This window comes from Varroa destructor, unplaced genomic scaffold (assembly GCF_002443255.2).
Source record: "Varroa destructor unplaced genomic scaffold, Vdes_3.0 BEIS01000005.1, whole genome shotgun sequence".
Classification (NCBI taxonomy): domain Eukaryota; kingdom Metazoa; phylum Arthropoda; class Arachnida; order Mesostigmata; family Varroidae; genus Varroa; species Varroa destructor.
In genome coordinates, this window is record NW_019211458.1 from 29439675 (window position 1) to 29458061 (window position 18387).

Consider the following 18387-nt stretch of genomic DNA (forward strand, 5'->3'; position numbering starts at 1 on the left):
AACAAGTTGGTTAACACATTTCTCTGTTTTGATATACTGCTTCATCTAGGCGCTAACATTTCTGCCGGTTCCATGTGTACTCTTTAAACGTAATCCGCACTGTCTGCTACACAGTGTGGTTATCAGGGATCGCATGGGCTTTATGTTTGCGCAGTACTGAAACTTCTGTGATTTATCTCCTCCTTGAAAAAAAAGCGTTTACTAATGCAAACTGTGCTCACCCCTATACCCAAACGGGTTCCTCTGGAATATGTGCCTTTTACGAAGCGGTTCCCAAAGTGCTATCAGCAGTTTCTCGAGGAACTAAAACGACCGCGCACCCCAGTGAACTACGTGCCTATCAAAGAAAAATTTTTTCGGGATGAAAACACACAGCAAGTGCTCCCCGTCGTCGATGCACCAATTCCAGTTATTTACCCGCCGGAAAGCCACAAAGGACTTTGGGGCGGTGAAGGGATCGTAAAAGGTTATCGTATGGCGAAAAAAAGGAGAGCATTCTATCCGAATGCGATAAAGACGATTATGACACTCTGGGTACCCAAGGTGTACTCTCACGTCCTGTATTCTGAAATCCTCGATAAGTATCTTAAGGTTGGTATCAATAACGTACAGTGTTTTCGTCTAAGCAGTTAACTGGAAGCACCTGAAAATTTGGCTGTAACGGTATCTGAGCGACTGCCCAATCATGACCGCCCAAGAAATGAAAAATTATAAAGCTGAATTCAACGCGTACTTCATATGTAAAAATTAAAAGTGGAATTTTAAATAAAAGGCTTTGTCGATAAGGTATTTTGCCTTAATATATCTTAATTTTATGGTAGAGACATATTTGACCATATTCTAGACATAGCAAATATGTATGTTTTTTTTACTGGGGGAGTTTATCTGGCCTGCTTCTGGGATATTTTTAGAAGTTAAGTAAAAACACCCCTACGAATTTTTTCTTTGCTAAACAGGTCTTTTAAAGAATAAGTTCAGTCAATTTTAAAAAACTAAAACTATAATTATTTGAAGTGTATTCCAGCCATTTAAAACTGTGAGACCATCACTCGTGGTGTAAATACTGATGAATTCAATTTTTTTTTATACAAAGAATGTTGCTAACTAAATTATATGTATATTTTTGACACCGATGCTATAATTTGGTCATTAAGGCTTGATAACAAATGTAATAGAATCTAGGTAAGAAAGGTCTGTTCTTGCCGTTTTCAGACCGAGGTGACTCAGCTCGCCCTGGAAAAGATCGACGAGAAATTCGGCTTGGACATGTATTTGTTGCAAACGCCAGTACAAGATCTCAATTCGCAGTTAGCATTCGACCTACGTCGGAAACTTCTCCTGGCGTTAGCTAGAAAAGATCTCTATCCTAACGACCCGGAGAAGCGCGAGCGAATCCTAAAGAAATATGCGGAGTTCATTATTCCCGAGGAAGAAGCCGAGTGGTTCGGTCTAAGCATGCGCGCGGCTACCTGGAAACTGTTGGAGCAGGAACAGTACGCGATGCAACGGGGAACGCCTTTAAAGTATAAATTACGGGCCGAATACATTAAGCTACTCAAGCAGAATCAAGATGCTGCTGAAAATACTAAGAGCCAGGCATCATAGGTATAACACGGATATCATGTAATATTTTAGCGAGTATGTCTGTCATGATAAATATTATCGATTGCGATAACTAAATGTTTATGTGCTTACAACCCCTTGCCTCCAACCGTTATAAAGAAGTCCACAAGTGATCCGTTGGTGGTGGAAAAATAAGATAATTCTTGGTATTTACATATTAGCCGGTTCATGCCTAAGCAACGAAAAACGTATTGAGTGCGTTATGGAACTCTTACAGCCTGAAAAAGAGACAATGTTTATGTTGTTAATAAAGGAAAGGTAACATTTTAAAGTATTTCGTTTAAACAAAACCGTTGTTTTATTTGCAGTCTTTTGTCTCTATATATTTACTTGTCTAAATTTATAACATGATAATCAACAACGAACCTACATCAGAAGCATTATCTAATCCATATTATATCTACATATCGCATATATTTAAAGCATGCTGGAATGTGCAAAAGCACTCTATAGGGAGTATATATAGGGAGTATAAATAGGGAGGTAACAGATTTGTTCACGTGCCACAAATCTTAAGCTAGAAAGCGAGTGCTAGAGGTAGTGAACGAGCCGGCAATCTATGGCTCGAACCGTGTCACTTAAGACAGGTCTGTTTTGCGTAGTTGCTATAGAATTTTTTTTATTCATTACGGGTGTACTCTAGTCTCAATCACAGCTGAATACAGAGATCTCCATTAGCGACTTTCGTATCGACAAAAATCTGTATATCTCTTCGAATTCTGTCACAAGTGGTGGTCCAGATATTAGAGCTGGAGGAAGCCTTTCGTGCTTGTCGAAACATACACCTCAGTAGGGCAGTACAGGATCGTGGATCTTCTATAGCAACTTGTTGTAAAGAAGTAATCCAGGCAGAGATGTCCGTCTCAGTCGGTAACATAGAACTATTTAGCCATTCGTGAAGCAAGCGACATAAATGGAAGAGTTTTTTCGGTCCAAATGATGCAACCTGAATTTGATAAGCGCACTGAGTTATTTAAATGGAGGTAGAAAGAGTTGTTTTTTTTATAATACCTGTTACTCAAATTAGAGTAGGTTCTAGAGCTAAGATTCTCGAAAAATAAGGTATTAAACAAAAAAAGGCCTAACAAAATCGTTCACACCATTATAACAAAAAATATTTTACTATATCTACTTTTTTAAAAACAATGATAAGCTGGCTTAAACTTACCAAGCCTTCACGAACTGATGATGAATCCCTTTCACATTGTTTTACTTTATCTAATTTGATTGCAGATGCGTGTGCCATTGCCGGAAGTTCAAGCAATTTTCGTGGACGAACTGCAGCCAATTTGCCTCGAGTCTCCTTGCCAAACTCAATCACTCTTCGTATATCTAATTGGCCACGTTTTTTAGCCTTCTTTCCTTTCTTGCAAATTAACTTCAACTTGCTTCGCTTTTTACTAAAAGTCGGTTTTTTTTTGGTAGTTACAGCGGCCCTTGGACGTGGTTCGTCCAATAACGCAGCACAGTCCTCTCCACCGGACTCTTCGGTACTTGACAAGATATATATCTCAAGGGATCCATTATTCGCCGTCCGTTCCTGCCTAAAAGATGGATCTGGGTGCAGATTGGCACTTTCAGTGCGAAGAGTTGGTAGATCAGGTTTAACTGAACGCCCAAGAAATGCCTCAATGTTTGAAATCTTAGGAACCTTTTGAACGGAAGTCAGTTTTGAAAGGGTAATACTCAAACCGCGAATATCTTTTATAACTGGGTTCAGTTTTGCGTAGAGACTCTGAACGCTATCACCTATCATATCCCTACTTGTGATAGGTATTTTAAACGTTTCTGATTTAGCCAGCTGGTCGCACATGCCACAGCCAAGATACTTCATTGTTTCCTCCGGCGCGTCTGGATGTCGGACTAGAATTCTCAAACGAAGCACTTCTGCTGCTAAATTGGAGTTCTGCAAACGCTTGTGGGCCTCATCAGCAAGTTCATTAAGACAATTCGTGACTTCGCTGATTTGCTTGAAACGCATGCCATAATTAATCTCAACCGATATGTTTTTTTGTTGAGTTGTACGTGCGTCTTTAATCGTTCGATTGCAAATACCTTTTGCTAAGTCAACCAGTTTACGTGCTTGATTAGCTCCTATCAACTCTTTTAGATCCGCAAGTGGAACATGTTGCAACTCAAGACATGTTGTGATGCCAAGATCTCGTAACTTAATTTCAGTGGAGTCACCAACTCCCGGAATGTCACTGACTTTTTTATCAGACACGAATTCAGCTACTTGATCTTGACTAATATAGCAGAAACCATCCGGTTTTGCTTTCTTTGTTGCTAGCCTCGCGATCAACATATTAGGGCCCATCCCAACTGTACAAGTACATGCAGTCTTCTCTAGGATCGTACTCTTCAAATACTTCCCTATATCTTCAGGAGTGCAGTGCGTATCTTCAATAACATCGCTAACATCAGCGAATAGCTCGTCTACACTTTGCGCTTCGATATTCAGTGTCAACGAAGCCACTGCATCGTAGAGACATCTAGATACCTCTTCAAATCCCTCGAAATCGTACGGCAGTATGACGAGATCGGGACAGAGTGCTTGCGCCTGGCCAAGGTACATGCTAGCGTGTACGCCGAATTGCCGGGCGGCATAATTACAACATGAGATCTCAGCAGTTGACGCATCGTGCCAGTTCCAACTTCGATAGTCTGTCAGATCGAGATTGGGGTCTTGATTCTTGCGTTTCGCCTTCTGATTGCTGCAAACGGCTACTGGTCTCTGCTTCAGTTCTGGCCGGTTTCGTATAGCGACAGAGGCAAAGAAGCAGTCCATATCTATATGCATATAAACACTTTCCAGAGTCTCATTCTGTAAGTTACCTTCGTTTTGTAGCGTCTGACGGCCACTAAAGTGATGACTTGGATTTTCCATAATTGTTCTGAGATACTCCTTCATTTTGACCTTCATCCTCGCAATAAATGAAAGTCTACTTTTAGCGAAAAACTTCTCAACAAAGCCCACATCGGATGCTGTTCGAGGCTCCTCCTTCTTGACGAAGTCTTTTTTCTCCATTTCGGGACGGGGACCCTCTGCGTCCTTGCCAATAACGATGTCCGATATCGTTCCGCATGTGTTCATCTCTGTTTGGACAACTGCTTGCCGGTAATCGAACACCGTTCGCTTCTTCTCGAGATAATAATCGGCGACAGCCAGTCTGCGACCCTCTTTGATCGAGTCCACAATCCACTCCGGCTTTACCGCATACCTTAGCCAATCTGTCTTTTTCGCCTTGGAAAGATTACAACAGATAACAAAATGATTTGCACCTCGCACAAAATAGTTCATGTAACCGCCGCCGTGGACGCCGATTAAGCGGCGAAGTTCATCCGCAGGCGGTTGTGTATAGCCGTTAACGTGAATAGATACTCCTGAAAAGAGATTGACGAAAGGTAGCGAGCGACGAAAAAAGTTATGAAGCATAACGCAATTTTTTTCATAACAATAAACTATCGCTACTTATGTGTTGGAAAGTCTAACAAGCAATTCCTGAAAGCTGGCTCACCGGAAATTAATCAATGTTAAACTTATGACTCGCAGAATGTAAGTGTCTGAGTGCTAAGTTTAGCGAGTTGTGTACGTTAATACGTATATATATATATAAAAAGAGCATCTCGGACAAGTAAGAGTTCACTTGATTTGCTAATAGTTTATTGTAGTGTGTCGGAGATATAGCACTATCGATTAAAACCCGGTTGCATTGTATGGAAAAATACGTTTTGCCTTGATCTGATACGGTCTGTCTCCATATCGTCAATTTAAGTCGATAATTTTATTTCAGTGTGTCCTAATTACCTTGAAAAATATCACTTTTCTTTTCGAATTGCCGATTATCGGCCTGAAATTGTATTTCAAGCTTCTGTATTTTGGCTGTCATGTAGCCATCGGGCCATGCCTGCTGGGCGGTCCTTCGTAAGGCCTCCTTGCGGGACTCGGCCCGACTACCCGACATGTTTGGGCAGGTTTGTTTCTACAGTCTGAAGCTTCAGCCCTGAAAATCATGCAGAAATACCTACTTTTTTTTCTACATTTGAATGCAAACTAACTAATTTGAATTTCACATTGGAATATGAAAGGGACAAACTTTAAAATATGGTCTAGCGTATCCTATTTAAAACGGGCGCTTTTCTAAGACTTAACGTGCACAGATGATTGGGCTTTCATGACACACATGTACTATACCAATGTACTATTATGGCAGGATGTCTGACATGGTTTCATGTCCATCGGCATCCCCGTAAGTGTTTAGTGGGTAATGTATTTGGCTGCTGATCGTGGGAACATGTTGTGGTCTATGTTCGAACCTTAAGCATAGGCGCATCACTCGTTTTGTGCTGGAAAGCAGGCCGTTTGACGGAAAGCCTACAGGCGTTACCGGATGTAAGACGTGAAATATAGAGACTCAACTAGGTTAATACACTTTGAGAAGAATTTGAACACATTTTTGCTCTACAGATCGTCTACGATCATATCATGTTCGCTACACTGTGAACAACACTGAGCACCGTCTTTTTTTTATCACTGATAGAGAGACCAGCGTGTCAACCATAGACATCTGGGCATTTTGGACTCACCCCACTGTAGTCACTTACACAACGTTTTGCGCATCTCCATCAGGACTTCACGCCCCGTGCGTGCTCATCATTACGTCTCAGCTGTCCTATCTAGCAGAATAAACTTCATTATCGGTATAACCGACGTTCATCCATTGCTCTAAAATGTTTCCTGTACGCCGCAAACTTTAAAATTCAACAAGCACACTATCCCTGCTGAAATATGTCTTTCTGCCCAATTTTTTTCAATCACGTAACAGAGGAACGGGTTTATTTGGAAGTAAATGGATGTCGCGCCCCCGCAGGTTGATAACCGGCCGCATTCGAGCTATCTGTTTACAAACACAAGTGCCGTTGCCGGAGTCAGCCGTGTTCGAATTGTTGACAGTGCGCTCATTAAGTTGCTACCACGTAAATCGCCAGGGGCTGCGTGCAGTGAACGTGAGTGGAGGAAAATCGGATTACGTAATTAGACTGTATGCTTTTTACGTTCTCTGGCCCAATAAGTCTGGTTTCGTCAGCAATTAGAAACAGAGCCTTTGGAGAACAAACTTTGGAGAAACAACTTACATCAACTACCTAGTGGGTTTTTGGTTATGGCTGGAGCTTCGCTTAATATTGAGTCATAACATTACTATGACCCCAAATGTTGTTTGATAATAACAGATTCATACATTAGGTCTATTTTATGTTGTATCATGTGCCTGCTTACACAAATTGTTCTATTACGAAAGGTTTCGAAAGCTCAAATGATTTACTACATGCAGTAATCGAGCCGAGTAAAGTATGTGACGTGCGAGTGCAATATAATAACTCACTATGTTTAAACATGTTAAAGAGTGATAGAATTAATGGATTTATATGTTTCTGTATTTAGCTGCGTGAGTAATCAGCATTGCCAATCTATCTCTTTCTCCGGAATCTCTGCTGTGATGGAACAGAATCAAGAAACAATCTCCTTGGACGTTTTGTTTAAGTTTGCACTAAACGCCGCCCAAGAGATTGAACATCTTACCCCGCAAGACGTCAAATATGACCAGCTGGTCAAGGAGTCAATAGAAAAGCTAGAACACTGTACAGAACTTGTACGTATCTATTATTATACGCAGATAGACTTGAGATATCGTAATTATAATCTGTCACAAAACACTAATCTAGCATATATCGATTACAAAAGCTTTGTCTATGGATTGTTTTTAACACGTCAACTTGTTCTGTCTATAAGCGAAATAACTGCAATGATTAAATTTAGATTGTAGCTGTTCGTGAAGAAGTGTCAGTTTTTTTCGATAAGTCGATAAAATTGGAAATTAATAATCAATTTATCTCATTTTATTATTGTATCATTCAAATCCGTTTTAGGTAAACGAGTTGCACCTGTTCAGTGTGAACGAAAGCTTCGAGGAGATTGCGACCCCAGTACTTAAGTTTCTTCTGTTACCAGCACTTTTGGCCTCGTTCAGTTCACGCAAAAAGGACGATAGGCTTCTACTTATTAACCAAAGCGAAATCTATTTCAAGGACTTCCTTAAGTAAGAGTAACATGTACAAGTGTCTTTTATTGATTCTAGATATTAATCGACAAAATGTGTTTACTTTTCAGTTAGTTTCATGATTTCAAATTTAGTTATAGCGAAGATTCTCTATTCAAACGTAGCTCAATATTTATTTCTCGTGGAAATATAATTATTTTTTTTAAATTAATCTTTATTAGTTCTAACACATAATTTAGATAATTTTATATATTAACCATTTTAATTATGGTAGCCGACAACTACCTTATATAAACGCTTTTCAATTCCATCTGATATCATAAGCAAACGATACATTATGAACGTTTGACTCATTGTCTATAGGAGGTGTTCTGAGTACGGCATAACAAAGTGGGAGGAAAAAAACGGGGACGTGGAGGAGCAAAAGAAAACGGACAGGAGTCTCGTAGATGCTGCACACCAGCGGAACATCAAAATTGAGAGGTTAACAAAGCTAAAACTATAACTAGTTTCGTCGAATATGATTTTTCAGTATAGTTACCATCTATAACAGGAAGCAACAAGATTATATTCTCATAAATGCACTGAAAGTTTAGTGTGGCTGGAAAAAAAACTTGCTTTTTATAAAGGGTAGCCAGGTAGTCCCTCAGACACTCATTCATGAGAACTAGAAATGTCAGTGTTTATGCACATTACTATACTTTTTTGCTATTAAGAATATATATCATAGCATACGCTTCACTGTATAGCTACGGATTTTTCCGCCCGTTGCTTCTTTTAGCTATATATTATTGTACAAGACATGGTAGAAGCTAGCAGCCATTTTATAAGCTTAAGCTTTTCCGGCTTTTTGTGGCTTAGATTTTTAGAAACAGATGTATAATTTTAGCCATATCTTTTTCAGGTACAAAGAACAACAACGGTTAGAATCAATCGTTCTCGAGTTTGAGGAGAGTCTTGAAAAGAACGGTGCAACGTCAACTCCAGAGGACGAAGTTCGTGAGTACTACCTTTCGCTGGTTCGATTGTGGTGTTTGAAGGCTGTCAATGAGCTAGCCCTTGTCGAACAAGAGAAAGCGATTTTGCAGCACATACGCAGTCTGCCTAATGACGCCAAAGCAAAGGAAGAAACTGCGCCTAAGAGACCCTTTAAACCGTTTATCATTACGAAGACGGCAGAACAAAAAAAAGTAAGAAACTTTTTTTGTTTGCTCAGGATGAATAAAGCGATCAACAATTTATTGATTGTACTATGTGACCACTGAAAGAGATTGGGGACACAGTTTATTATATTAGCTTGATAATTACTGCCGGCTTATATCAGGTCGATGTTGTGAGTTTGATATCAATAGGACATTAAATAGATCTGGATCGGTTTTGTAAACATATCGAACTCGCTAATTCAGACTATGAATTCCTCGAATTAGCAAAACCAATGTATTCATCATCATTTTTTAGTTGTCGTATTTATTTATGAGCTTTCCATACGAAAATTGGATCTGAAAAAATAGGATTTTTAGAAGTTATCTATAGCTCGAAAAATGAATGATCCTTATTTAATCTCTTTATTGCGTCGCGTCATCAAGCTTGTGTTTCTATCTAGTACATACCAGATACGTAATAAAATTCACTTACATCGTAGCAAATTGATTGTCATTCTGAAGACAAGTATTCGGTTGCAGGTCTACGGCGCCGGTTATCCGTCCTTACCGGTACTAAGCGTCGATGAGTTTTACGAACAGAAATACGGCAAAGATGGAAAGAGCGGCGAGAACAGCCACTGTCCGTAAGTATCGCGATTATTATCGCTACATTCAAGTATTTCTGTGCAATAAATACCCGTAAGGCACTCTAATCAAAAATGCCTTTAGTGTCAGGCATGTCAATTACGTATGGTATTTTGTTAAAACTAATATATTCTGGAATTCAATTTCATCGATGCTCAGTATACAAGAATTGGCCTAATCGTGAACCCTTTTTGATGTACGTTCAAATACGGCTCGTATAGATGCTTGATTTTGGACTAATAGTACAAGTATATAACGATTGTTTGATGTACAGCTTGATAAACAGCTTTAACAGTTCTATATATATATATATATATATATATATATTAGTCCTAAACCAGAGTTAACTGGCCATACGTTTTACTAATAAGCGTCAATCAAAAAAGCCCTGCCAAACTTGGTTTCGCTATTTCACAATTTTTTTTAGCGCGACTGAGATTTTCTTCTTACTCATTTTCTCCCAACGAATGCTCGTGACCGGTTGACGGATAAATTACACATATATTTTTGTGGCTAAACTTTTAGTGGCGGTCATAGCTTGCAGAGATGGGCCGAAAACCCAGAGGCTAACCAGCAGGAGATAGAAAACGAGGCTGCAGAAAAAGAGAATAAGGTGGGTCATCGCATTACCGCGCGACCTTCGTAGGATATTAATATTGGTTATCATGCAACCTCATACGCAACAATATATTCATACTCGTTGTGGATACTAGTATTACGTGAATATTTTGTTTGCAGATGGAGCGAGAAGATCCAGAAGAGTTGGCGCGACAACGGGCCTGGGATGACTGGAAAGATGAACACCGACGCGGTGAAGGAAATCGAAAAAATATGGGCTGAATGCTGTGACAGCTGTTTAAATCTAAATGCATAGACCTACGATACTAGTGCTCTAATCAAGAGTTACAAAGCACCAACCAATGCTAATTTAAACTCTTTTCATAATAAATATCAAATGTTACTGAACATTTTTTGTTTGCTTCTTATATTAATGTTGAATGATCATATTCACAGATTAAGTAGCGCCCGTAGCTGTGCAGATAATTTGTTCTTGTCAAACAAACAAAAAAAAGAAGTAATGTGCAACAAACGTTTACTTATGGAAATTTTTGGATCTTTTTATTTTACTTAAAAATTTGGAACGGTTGATTGAAACGGAACAATATCGGCAGACAGAACCCAGAGAGGAACACGATTGCAGATACAAGGAGACACATGCCAACCAAGTCCAACAATGACCAACACGCCGATCGATGCACAGAGTAAGTGCACAGAAAGACGGAAGTAGCGAGAACAAGAATATTAGCCTATTGAAGGCTTTGTCTACAAAATATAGATTCGTTACGCTTTAAGACATGCTGCTATAGTTTCTCACTGGATACAGAAATAAAGCGACTGTCACCGAAGGTGTTTGGTAAAATGTACAATATATATAAAGAGATACAAGAGCGTAATTAATGTCGTTATTGAGACGTCGTTTTTATTCAGTCAGTTCTATGATACAAATTTTACTAATCCATGTGAGTCGACGTGTCAGTTCCCTATAGACAATAGTGAACGCTTTTGAGTTTTGATGCAAAATGTGCTCAAGCTTGAATTAATACAATGTCCACTATAGAAAGTCACCAAAGGGCTATCCATGGAGTACTGCCTCACTTCGGAGGATTTGGAGCGAATGACCGAGAATACTATCAGTAACCTACTGACCACATTTATCCGTAGAATATATTATAGACTGCAGAAGATAGAGCTTCAGTAGGCTTACTTTTGTTATAGAAATAAATAAGAAAGAAATTACAACCAAAAAATTAGTAGTGCATATTTAGGCGCATAGATAGAAACGCTTCCATATTAGCCAATCCCATGTTGTTTTTTTAAGTGTTCGAACCCGGAGCGAGACAATTCCACATAGAGTAGATAATAAATGCACATCTAAAATACGAATTCACTTCCAGATGGATTGACAGCCGACCATCTAATATCACATCACTATGCCATCCTTAGTGAAATCGTTAGATCGGTTAATACTACAACATCGCTAGCTCGTAGATGCGGACTTAGTGTTATGTTTATCTTCAGGCGCATCTGGAATACCCATCTGCGAGGCTGACAACGATTTTCTCCCTTATCTATTTATAAAATCTTCACTCAGCACTCATGACTCGTCGAACAGATCCGTGCCTTTTATCAATCGCATCGTTGGACCAAAAGTCAGATATGGAAAGATATATAGCAGTAATAAGTAAATCGAATCCTTATTTAGACCTATTCTCAACTACGTAAGAATTATTATACGAGCTCTGAACCGGCAAGAAAACGAAGCGAAAACTAGTAATTTAATATTCATTATGGCAGCGTGGAATCTACGAGGTTGGCAAACTGATACTCTTAAATCTTTGTTCTCATATCATATCATCGGCTATAATTGTCAGCCAAGAGCTCGGCTACGAGGACTGAGAAAGGTCTGGGATTTTCGGTAGTGCAAACTCTGAAGTCATTACTAGACGATACTTCAGTCATTCACTGTCCAGCTGGTAAGTGTATGCGCTCCTCTCATAAAATTGACAAATGTGACCGCTTTCAGTGCAGACTTAATTACCCATTTTTTGTTAGAAACACTTTTTACGATGAAACACGTACTGTAACGCATGTGTTCATGTCTGTGGAAAGCAATACGAATGAGTAATTAATATTAGCAACTTATTTAAGCTTTACCATGAAGTTATATTAATTTTTATTGATAAGTAATAAAAATATAAACCCCTGATTAAAAATAGAATACACTGATTTCATTACTCTGACGGGAAGTTACAAAGAACTTGCTGCTGAAGTTACACTTGGCTTTATCAGCTATTGCCTCATCGAGATATAAAGGCCGCGATTTAAGCCGATGAAGATCTAGATCTCGTTTGTAGCTTAAATACGGTAATTATGTTTGAGCTATCTCTAGAAAATTTGTTCTATTTACTTTTTGCAAAGAGGCCGTTTTAAGAAAACCATAAGCGAACAAATAACTTATTATTAGAGCGACTTTTCGATCTAACGTAGCGTTAATAAATTAGGTTGCCAACATTTGATTGACCATTCCTATGATGGCGCGAAGATGATACCAGTTTACTTTACAGTAAATTTCGCCTGTTTTTGTTGAATGACATGCTTTGTCTCTATTTATTATTGGTGTAAAGCAACAAGTGCAGAACTGCAGAATATTTGTTCACTATATCATGGACCAACAACAAAAAGTATCGCTAGTAAATTGCGTGAACATCCCTCAGTCTGGCATATTCATGATTTTAGCTTATTTGCCTGCGAACAGCAATAAGATCTATTGCTACTGCGTGCGCACTCATCGATCGTACGAATTCGCGGATGTCTAGCGAATTATCTGCTTTCGAACCCTTGGAAAAATCTGAGAGAATTGGTTTTCTTATCTCCAGGCTCACAACTGGAAAATTTCAGTAGTATAAAACTCTTCGAAAAATGCCCTTAAGTCGTTTTTCTCACCGTCTTCTATACACATGCTTGATTCAACTTGTAAAAGTATACTCGTTGTCATCTTTTTCGAAAGTAGCATGTCCCACTATTAATTTCTACGTGCGTTCCGTTTGACTAAATCAGGGTCAACAACTGGAGTTCTGCGTTCCGCTAGCATTGAAGACATGACGCTTGCTAATTGAACTTCACTTTTGGTCGCTAGTTGTTTGAGCACTGACCGGCAGCAGCCGGCGTAAAATTTTGCGCGCGCTTCTTTCGCCGGTTTATTCTTGAGGACTCCGCGGTTAGCTAGCACTACCAAAGCGTTACAATCAAACCAGCCCTCGCTCACGGTTGCCTGTGTGTTTGCCCGTCTAGCAACAGAACGGTGTTCTTGTCTGGTGTTCCGGTCCTTCGTATCGTCTGCTCGTAATCACAACAGTTAGGAACTTTTCGCCGATCAACATGGCTGACACCTCGACCGCTGCACTTTGCCAAGCCGTTAAAGGTTTGTGATTATTTTTTCGCTACAGTTGACCTCAAATTCAGTGCGCTCCAATGGATTCCAGCTCTTTCCAGGTGATGATCGGAGGGCGGCAGTTATATTTTGGTAATTAGTTTCGTCGATGTCGTGATTTGCCCGGTTAGAACAGACCGGTCGTAGTCCACTGGGCAGGTGCCGTCACTGGAGTTAAATAAAACAGAAACAATCTAAACGAGCAAAGCGCTGATGACAAGTAAAGAGAACCAAAAACCTCTGTTTAGACAAAATCCCACTGAATGGTATCTCGGTAGTGTTGCTTTCTTAACATTTGAAGGCCTTCAATCCCGAAGAAAGTCTAGTTTTAAGGAATATTTATTACTTCCCGTGGTTATCGCAGGAATATTTATATATACATCGATATTTGTTTCAGTGTTTGGCGATAGTAGTGTTAACTGTGGCAAACTTCGGTAGATTCAACGAAGCTAAATAAAACATGACGAGAGACTGGAGGGTCTGTTGGGAACACAAACTGATTAAGTGCCTATTCAGTAGAAAATTTACGTTCAACAAAATGGGGTGCAACCAGTGTTTATATATATCCGTTTTACATTTTATAACAAAGTGGCTGTACAAGGTCACGGTTAAAAGTGGTATTATTTTTCACATAAATACGTTTTTGAATGACAGCTTAATACGTTTTATATTCAAATTTAAAGCGCTGCATGTAATAATCACTTTGCGTGATCATCTTGACCCCCACAAGAGCTGCTGCGACGCTGTAGCAACATCCTGTTGTTTTATTAAGTTACCTTTGTTAAGTTGTTGTTGCTTTCGAATAATCGTTATCATGGCGATCGTTCATGGCGCGTATACTCCTAGCAGCCACTAGTAAACAGTTGGTGTATATTAATAGCCAAAAGCCTGCCCTCTTGATGTCACACTCGCTAGCTGTGCATAACCGTGGCAATTTAGGGATATTGTTCTAGTAACGTATTCCAGGCTGTACTTCTACTAATCGATAGTTTTATTTAGTGACATTGCGCGCCGTGGTTATTTTTGTTTGATGAAATCTTTCTCAACGCCTATTACGAGGTCAGTGCTATGCGATAAAACAGAGCAAAGGCCAAATAGTTATTTTCAACATGTAGTACATTTTCGTAACTTCATGAGGACGACTTTGTGAATTGGTAATGTTGTCATCGTAAATGATTTTACTTAAAGTGGTCTTTTTTATGGTTTCATATTAGATAATAGTAAAGATGTCAAAATTCATCGTGTAGCGCAATGCACCTGCGCCAACTAACGGCCGTAGTAGTCTACGCTGCTTAACCTACTCGACAAACGCTATCCCATCTGATCAGCGTTACAGGCGCCACCTGATAGATACAGCGATTGGTTTCATGATTTTCTTAGTGGTGTACTTTGTCGCGGCGTGATCCGTCTCAGCTCTATTGTGGCATTGCCGATAGTGTCGCACAGAATAATACAAAATATAGTACGAAATAGAGAAAAGGCAGCTCCCTCTGCTTCTATTCTGGCACTGGGCTGAGAAAAGGATGTTCCTTTTGTCCATTTCCCTTTTTCTTGAGTCTCGATTGGTGGACGGAGGGACAAACAGACACTGAAGAAGGGAAAGTAAATTTAAGGAGGCCAGCAGAGAGCCGCCTGATCTTCTGCTACTCGAGTTCACTAAGAGAGGGTCTAAGCGTGGGTATAAGCATTTTCAAGCTACTGCTGTATACTGTGATGACCGAGGTGATGATATGATGATGATGAAGGTGAGGGTCGCAGCCGCCGAGACCGGGTCTCCTATCATTGTTTGTGAGACTCCCGTGCTTCTGGATTCGTGCTATGGTTTAGACTTCCCCAGCTATTTTGGTTTCCCGGCCGAGTACTTAATATAACAACTCGAGTCCTTTAGCGTGTGTCTAGAAGGAGTCCTTCCTGCCTTATCCCTGTGGCGCTGACGACGCGAAGCTACGGACAGACTGACAGGGGGGTAGTAGCTAGCACTAGCTGAGGTTGACATGTTTGCTTGGGTATCATATACTGCAAGCGTTTTTCAAACGGTAGCATAGTTCCTGCATCCAGCAGATTCCTTGAGCATTTGTGTTATTAAGATTCGTATAATTCCTAGTATTAAGCGGTCTTAAAAACGTCGAAATTCACTGTACTGTAGGTAAGCTGATTTGTTTTTGCTCAGCGAGAACACATTTCGGAACAATGACTTTACATCTAGCAGGACTTCATTGAGTTTTGTTAGGCGCAAGCGAGATGCGCTTACTTGCTGTTTTCGTGTGCTATATCGTGCAACGTGTGATTTGAGTTGCCAAGAAAGTCATGTACCGAAAACTTTGTTTTGGCGTCACTGCTGCCGATTATCTTGTCCGGTTTCAACACATTAAGGGTAGTAATTGTGTTGGAATGCAGGCTTGTGTATTTTCAGATAGATATGCCGGCTTTACTAAACCTTTCCATGTTTGGTACTGTTTGCCGCCGAAGTTGTGTCGGATGCCCACATGCAATCAATAGCGCCGAGTTTTACGAATAAAGCAGGTCTAGATGATACTAGTCCTATTTGTCAAGTTTCAGACTAGTGTAAGTTAATCTTTAGTAATTCGCAATGTAAGTTAGTAATTTGCTGTATTTGTTCTACAAGGCTCCAGTTACCATAGGTAGATTTTGTGTACATTTAGGTGTTTACGTAATTAACTGTTTTTTTTTATATTAATTTTCTAAAAAGCTTCTTAAACGGTGTTCCATATGCTTTCAGGACAAGTTACCCGTAGAATATCGTTAAACAAATTTGATTCACGTGTTCGGGTCGTGTAACAATCAATAATCGATACTTATTCTCTGTTAGGCTGAACTTTTAAATCAGGCTTTTCTGTTGCAACCGTTACATTTTTTCTTATTATAGATACGGGTCCTCACATTTTGAAATCTGAATTTTTACATCGTTTTATTTACAATACCACAAAAGTCGCCCTATCATCAACAGCATGCGATTTCTTCGAGTTCCCCGAAGCAATTCTAATTCAGTTTTCTGGTGCATAGATTTTATTACTTGATGGCTGTTGTTATTTTTTGTTTTCGCACTTTCAGGATTTCTTGCTGGTGCAGACCTCACGACGATCAACAAAAAGAAAGTGCGCGAGCACCTCAACGAAACGTTCAACTACGATTTCTCTGACCGCAAACAGGAAATTGATAAGATCCTCATGGATGCGCTGACCGAAGCTGCCGAGAAGAATCAGGAGAATTCGGAACAGTCAGATCAATCGGATGACGACGAGAGCTCAAAGAAACGGGCGCGTAAGGCGACGACAAAGAAGCGACCGAAAGACTCTGAGTCTGACGAGGATGATGGTGATGACGACTATGACGATGATTCGGTGCGTCTATCACCGATGACAACGCATTTTTATAACTCTCGTCATCGCGGGATATAATTATTGGACATTCATTTCTTTTATTTACATGTATTCCATTTTTTTAATACATTATCGGGCAAACTAGGGTAAAATATACTTTTCGATATATTAAGCGTATTTTGCATGTAATTTATGCAGTTTTCCTTTCGTTGAGTTTAGAGCTGTCGACGCTAAATACATGGGCATTAAGTGACGTTAACTTTTTTTTATTTATTGTTTTTGTCGCAAATGATTGTCGCAGGACGATGGGCATAAAAAGAAGAAGCGAACCTCGAATGGCTCCGCCAAAGGCCGTAAGCCAGCGGGAGGTGGCGGAGGTAGCGCTGCGGGCGGAAAAGGTGGGAAAACGACGGGCTACCTCAAAAAGCTTAAACTGTCTGCAGATCTTGCGGAGGTAATGGGCGAAGACCATATGGCACGCAACGAAGTCGTCAAAAAGATGTATGCAATAGTTAAGGAGCGTGACCTGTTAGATCCGAAAAACCGCCAGTTCGCCATCCTTGATGCGCAGCTGCAGAAGGTTTTTGGCCAAAAACGAATTCGGATGTTCGGCATGATGAAGCTTCTTGGCAAGCATTTCTCAGCTAGCGACTAGAAGGAACTATTAAGGCGTTGAATGAAGATATTTACTTAGATAGCCGAAGGAATTGGACACAGCCCAGTTGCAATTGATAGTGCTGTTCGATCAACAGATTCGGCGTTTCCACCCATTGTAAAGTGAACTACGTGGCCCATATGGATGGTATCTTCTTATCCGTTGAATCTTCACTAGAGGAAAGTGCCTCCGTTCACGCAGTATTTGTCGTGGGAAGGGGGGGGGGGGTATCTCTCATGGCAGTCCTTCGAAGTGGAACTGGTAGAGGGAGGTTGAAAAGGCAGGAGAAAGAAAGATGGCATTATTTAAAATGGCCGGTCTGAGGCGCAGTCATGTTGTCTCAGTATTTGGGGCCTTTTTTAAATTTTATTTTTATTTAACCGGCTTTTCGGTCACGTATTGACTGGCGGTACCAGCTTGTCATGTTTCCTATGAGTGCTAATTATGTTATGTAGAGTGACTGAATGGTCAATGCATGTAGAAAACGTAAGTATGACTGGCAGATGGGGGTAAAGGCACAACTTATCCAACGATGACGGTCTTGAAAAGTGATCGATAGCAGTTGATGCCAACAAATCTCTTAATGAACTCTGCGCGGCAGGCAACCAGAAGAAAATGTAGGTGAATTTGAATTTAACATAATATACGTTAATAGGAACTTGAACTATATAAATAACGAGGCGCACTTTGAAGATACTAGAGATACAAATAGATCGGCCTTAGAGGGAAAGTCCCACATTTTATTTTATTAAATTGTCCTATCTTTAATCTACCTGAACAATGAATTTGTGTTAGTAATATGGCAGATTTATTGCTAAGTAGTAGCATCGGGAAGGAACAATTAAAAGCCATATTAAGCTCTCGTAACTGGGAATTCCTCAAATGTCTCTGGCACGAAGAAGCGATGTACACATGAATGCAAACACTATAT

General features: G+C 39.9%; 4 protein-coding genes across 14 annotated transcripts; 3 read left to right on the forward strand and 1 right to left on the reverse strand.

The window, feature by feature from the left end:
• The first annotated feature begins 204 nt into the window (after positions 1-204).
• mRpL28 (mitochondrial ribosomal protein L28) lies at positions 205-1913 on the forward strand. The gene is made up of 2 exons (XM_022806780.2): positions 205-591; positions 1213-1913. Exons 1-2 carry the CDS (start codon positions 205-207, stop codon positions 1603-1605), a joined length of 780 nt encoding a protein of 259 aa, XP_022662515.1. The 3' UTR covers positions 1606-1913.
• On the reverse strand, positions 1898-6464 carry LOC111250850 (translesion synthesis protein REV1-like). 6 transcript variants are annotated; one of them, XM_086991037.1, is made up of 5 exons: positions 6229-6464; positions 5941-5998; positions 5432-5627; positions 2792-5007; positions 1898-2569 (listed from the first exon to the last, which is right to left on the reverse strand). In XM_086991037.1, the coding sequence occupies exons 3-5, from the start codon at positions 5586-5588 to the stop codon at positions 2273-2275; spliced, it is 2670 nt and encodes an 889-aa protein (XP_086847163.1). In that variant the 5' UTR covers positions 5589-5627; positions 5941-5998; positions 6229-6464; the 3' UTR covers positions 1898-2272. The 6 variants fall into 6 exon arrangements, with proteins under 6 accessions (XP_086847163.1, XP_086847162.1, XP_022662444.1 ...); XM_086991036.1 differs by having other exon boundaries at positions 6211-6464; XM_022806709.2 differs by lacking the exon at positions 5941-5998.
• Tap42 (immunoglobulin binding protein Tap42) lies at positions 3165-10435 on the forward strand. Of its 5 annotated transcripts, none has more exons than XM_086991046.1 (8): positions 3165-3302; positions 7067-7274; positions 7552-7721; positions 8046-8165; positions 8587-8872; positions 9347-9468; positions 9995-10082; positions 10208-10435. In XM_086991046.1, the coding sequence occupies exons 2-8, from the start codon at positions 7122-7124 to the stop codon at positions 10307-10309; spliced, it is 1041 nt and encodes a 346-aa protein (XP_086847172.1). In that variant the 5' UTR covers positions 3165-3302; positions 7067-7121; the 3' UTR covers positions 10310-10435. The 5 variants fall into 5 exon arrangements, with proteins under 5 accessions (XP_086847172.1, XP_086847174.1, XP_086847171.1 ...); XM_086991045.1 differs by lacking the exon at positions 3165-3302 and adding an exon at positions 6494-6630; XM_086991044.1 differs by lacking the exon at positions 3165-3302 and adding an exon at positions 6548-6771.
• A 2217-nt stretch (positions 10436-12652) lies between these two features.
• LOC111250874 (uncharacterized) lies at positions 12653-18331 on the forward strand. 2 transcript variants are annotated; one of them, XM_022806787.2, is made up of 3 exons: positions 12653-13451; positions 16533-16822; positions 17103-18331. In XM_022806787.2, the coding sequence occupies exons 1-3, from the start codon at positions 13409-13411 to the stop codon at positions 17454-17456; spliced, it is 687 nt and encodes a 228-aa protein (XP_022662522.1). In that variant the 5' UTR covers positions 12653-13408; the 3' UTR covers positions 17457-18331. The 2 variants fall into 2 exon arrangements, with proteins under 2 accessions (XP_022662522.1, XP_086847175.1); XM_086991049.1 differs by lacking the exon at positions 12653-13451 and adding an exon at positions 13487-13553.
• The last annotated feature ends 56 nt before the right edge of the window (positions 18332-18387 follow it).

What these genes read in the sequence shown, in the direction of transcription:
- mRpL28 (XM_022806780.2), top strand. Translation starts at nt 205, where the DNA reads ATGCAAACTGTGCTCACCCCTATACCCAAACGGGTTCCTCTGGAATAT. An exon ending in TCCTCGATAAGTATCTTAAG is followed by an intron (nt 592 to 1,212) that starts GTTGGTATCAAT and finishes TGCCGTTTTCAG; the next exon opens with ACCGAGGTGACTCAGCTCGC.
- LOC111250850 (XM_022806709.2), bottom strand. Translation starts at nt 5,588, where the DNA reads ATGTCGGGTAGTCGGGCCGAGTCCCGCAAGGAGGCCTTACGAAGGACC. An exon ending in GAAAAGTGATATTTTTCAAG is followed by an intron (nt 5,008 to 5,431) that starts GTAATTAGGACA and finishes ATCTCTTTTCAG; the next exon opens with GAGTATCTATTCACGTTAAC. An exon ending in CATCAGTTCGTGAAGGCTTG is followed by an intron (nt 2,570 to 2,791) that starts GTAAGTTTAAGC and finishes TATCAAATTCAG; the next exon opens with GTTGCATCATTTGGACCGAA.
- Tap42 (XM_086991044.1), top strand. Translation starts at nt 6,668, where the DNA reads ATGCTTTTTACGTTCTCTGGCCCAATAAGTCTGGTTTCGTCAGCAATT. An exon ending in AGACGGCAGAACAAAAAAAA is followed by an intron (nt 8,873 to 9,346) that starts GTAAGAAACTTT and finishes GTCATTCTGAAG; the next exon opens with ACAAGTATTCGGTTGCAGGT. An exon ending in GGCGAGAACAGCCACTGTCC is followed by an intron (nt 9,469 to 9,994) that starts GTAAGTATCGCG and finishes CTAAACTTTTAG; the next exon opens with TGGCGGTCATAGCTTGCAGA.
- LOC111250874 (XM_086991049.1), top strand. Translation starts at nt 13,502, where the DNA reads ATGGATTCCAGCTCTTTCCAGGTGATGATCGGAGGGCGGCAGTTATAT. An exon ending in AGGGCGGCAGTTATATTTTG is followed by an intron (nt 13,554 to 16,532) that starts GTAATTAGTTTC and finishes TCGCACTTTCAG; the next exon opens with GATTTCTTGCTGGTGCAGAC. An exon ending in ACGACTATGACGATGATTCG is followed by an intron (nt 16,823 to 17,102) that starts GTGCGTCTATCA and finishes TGATTGTCGCAG; the next exon opens with GACGATGGGCATAAAAAGAA.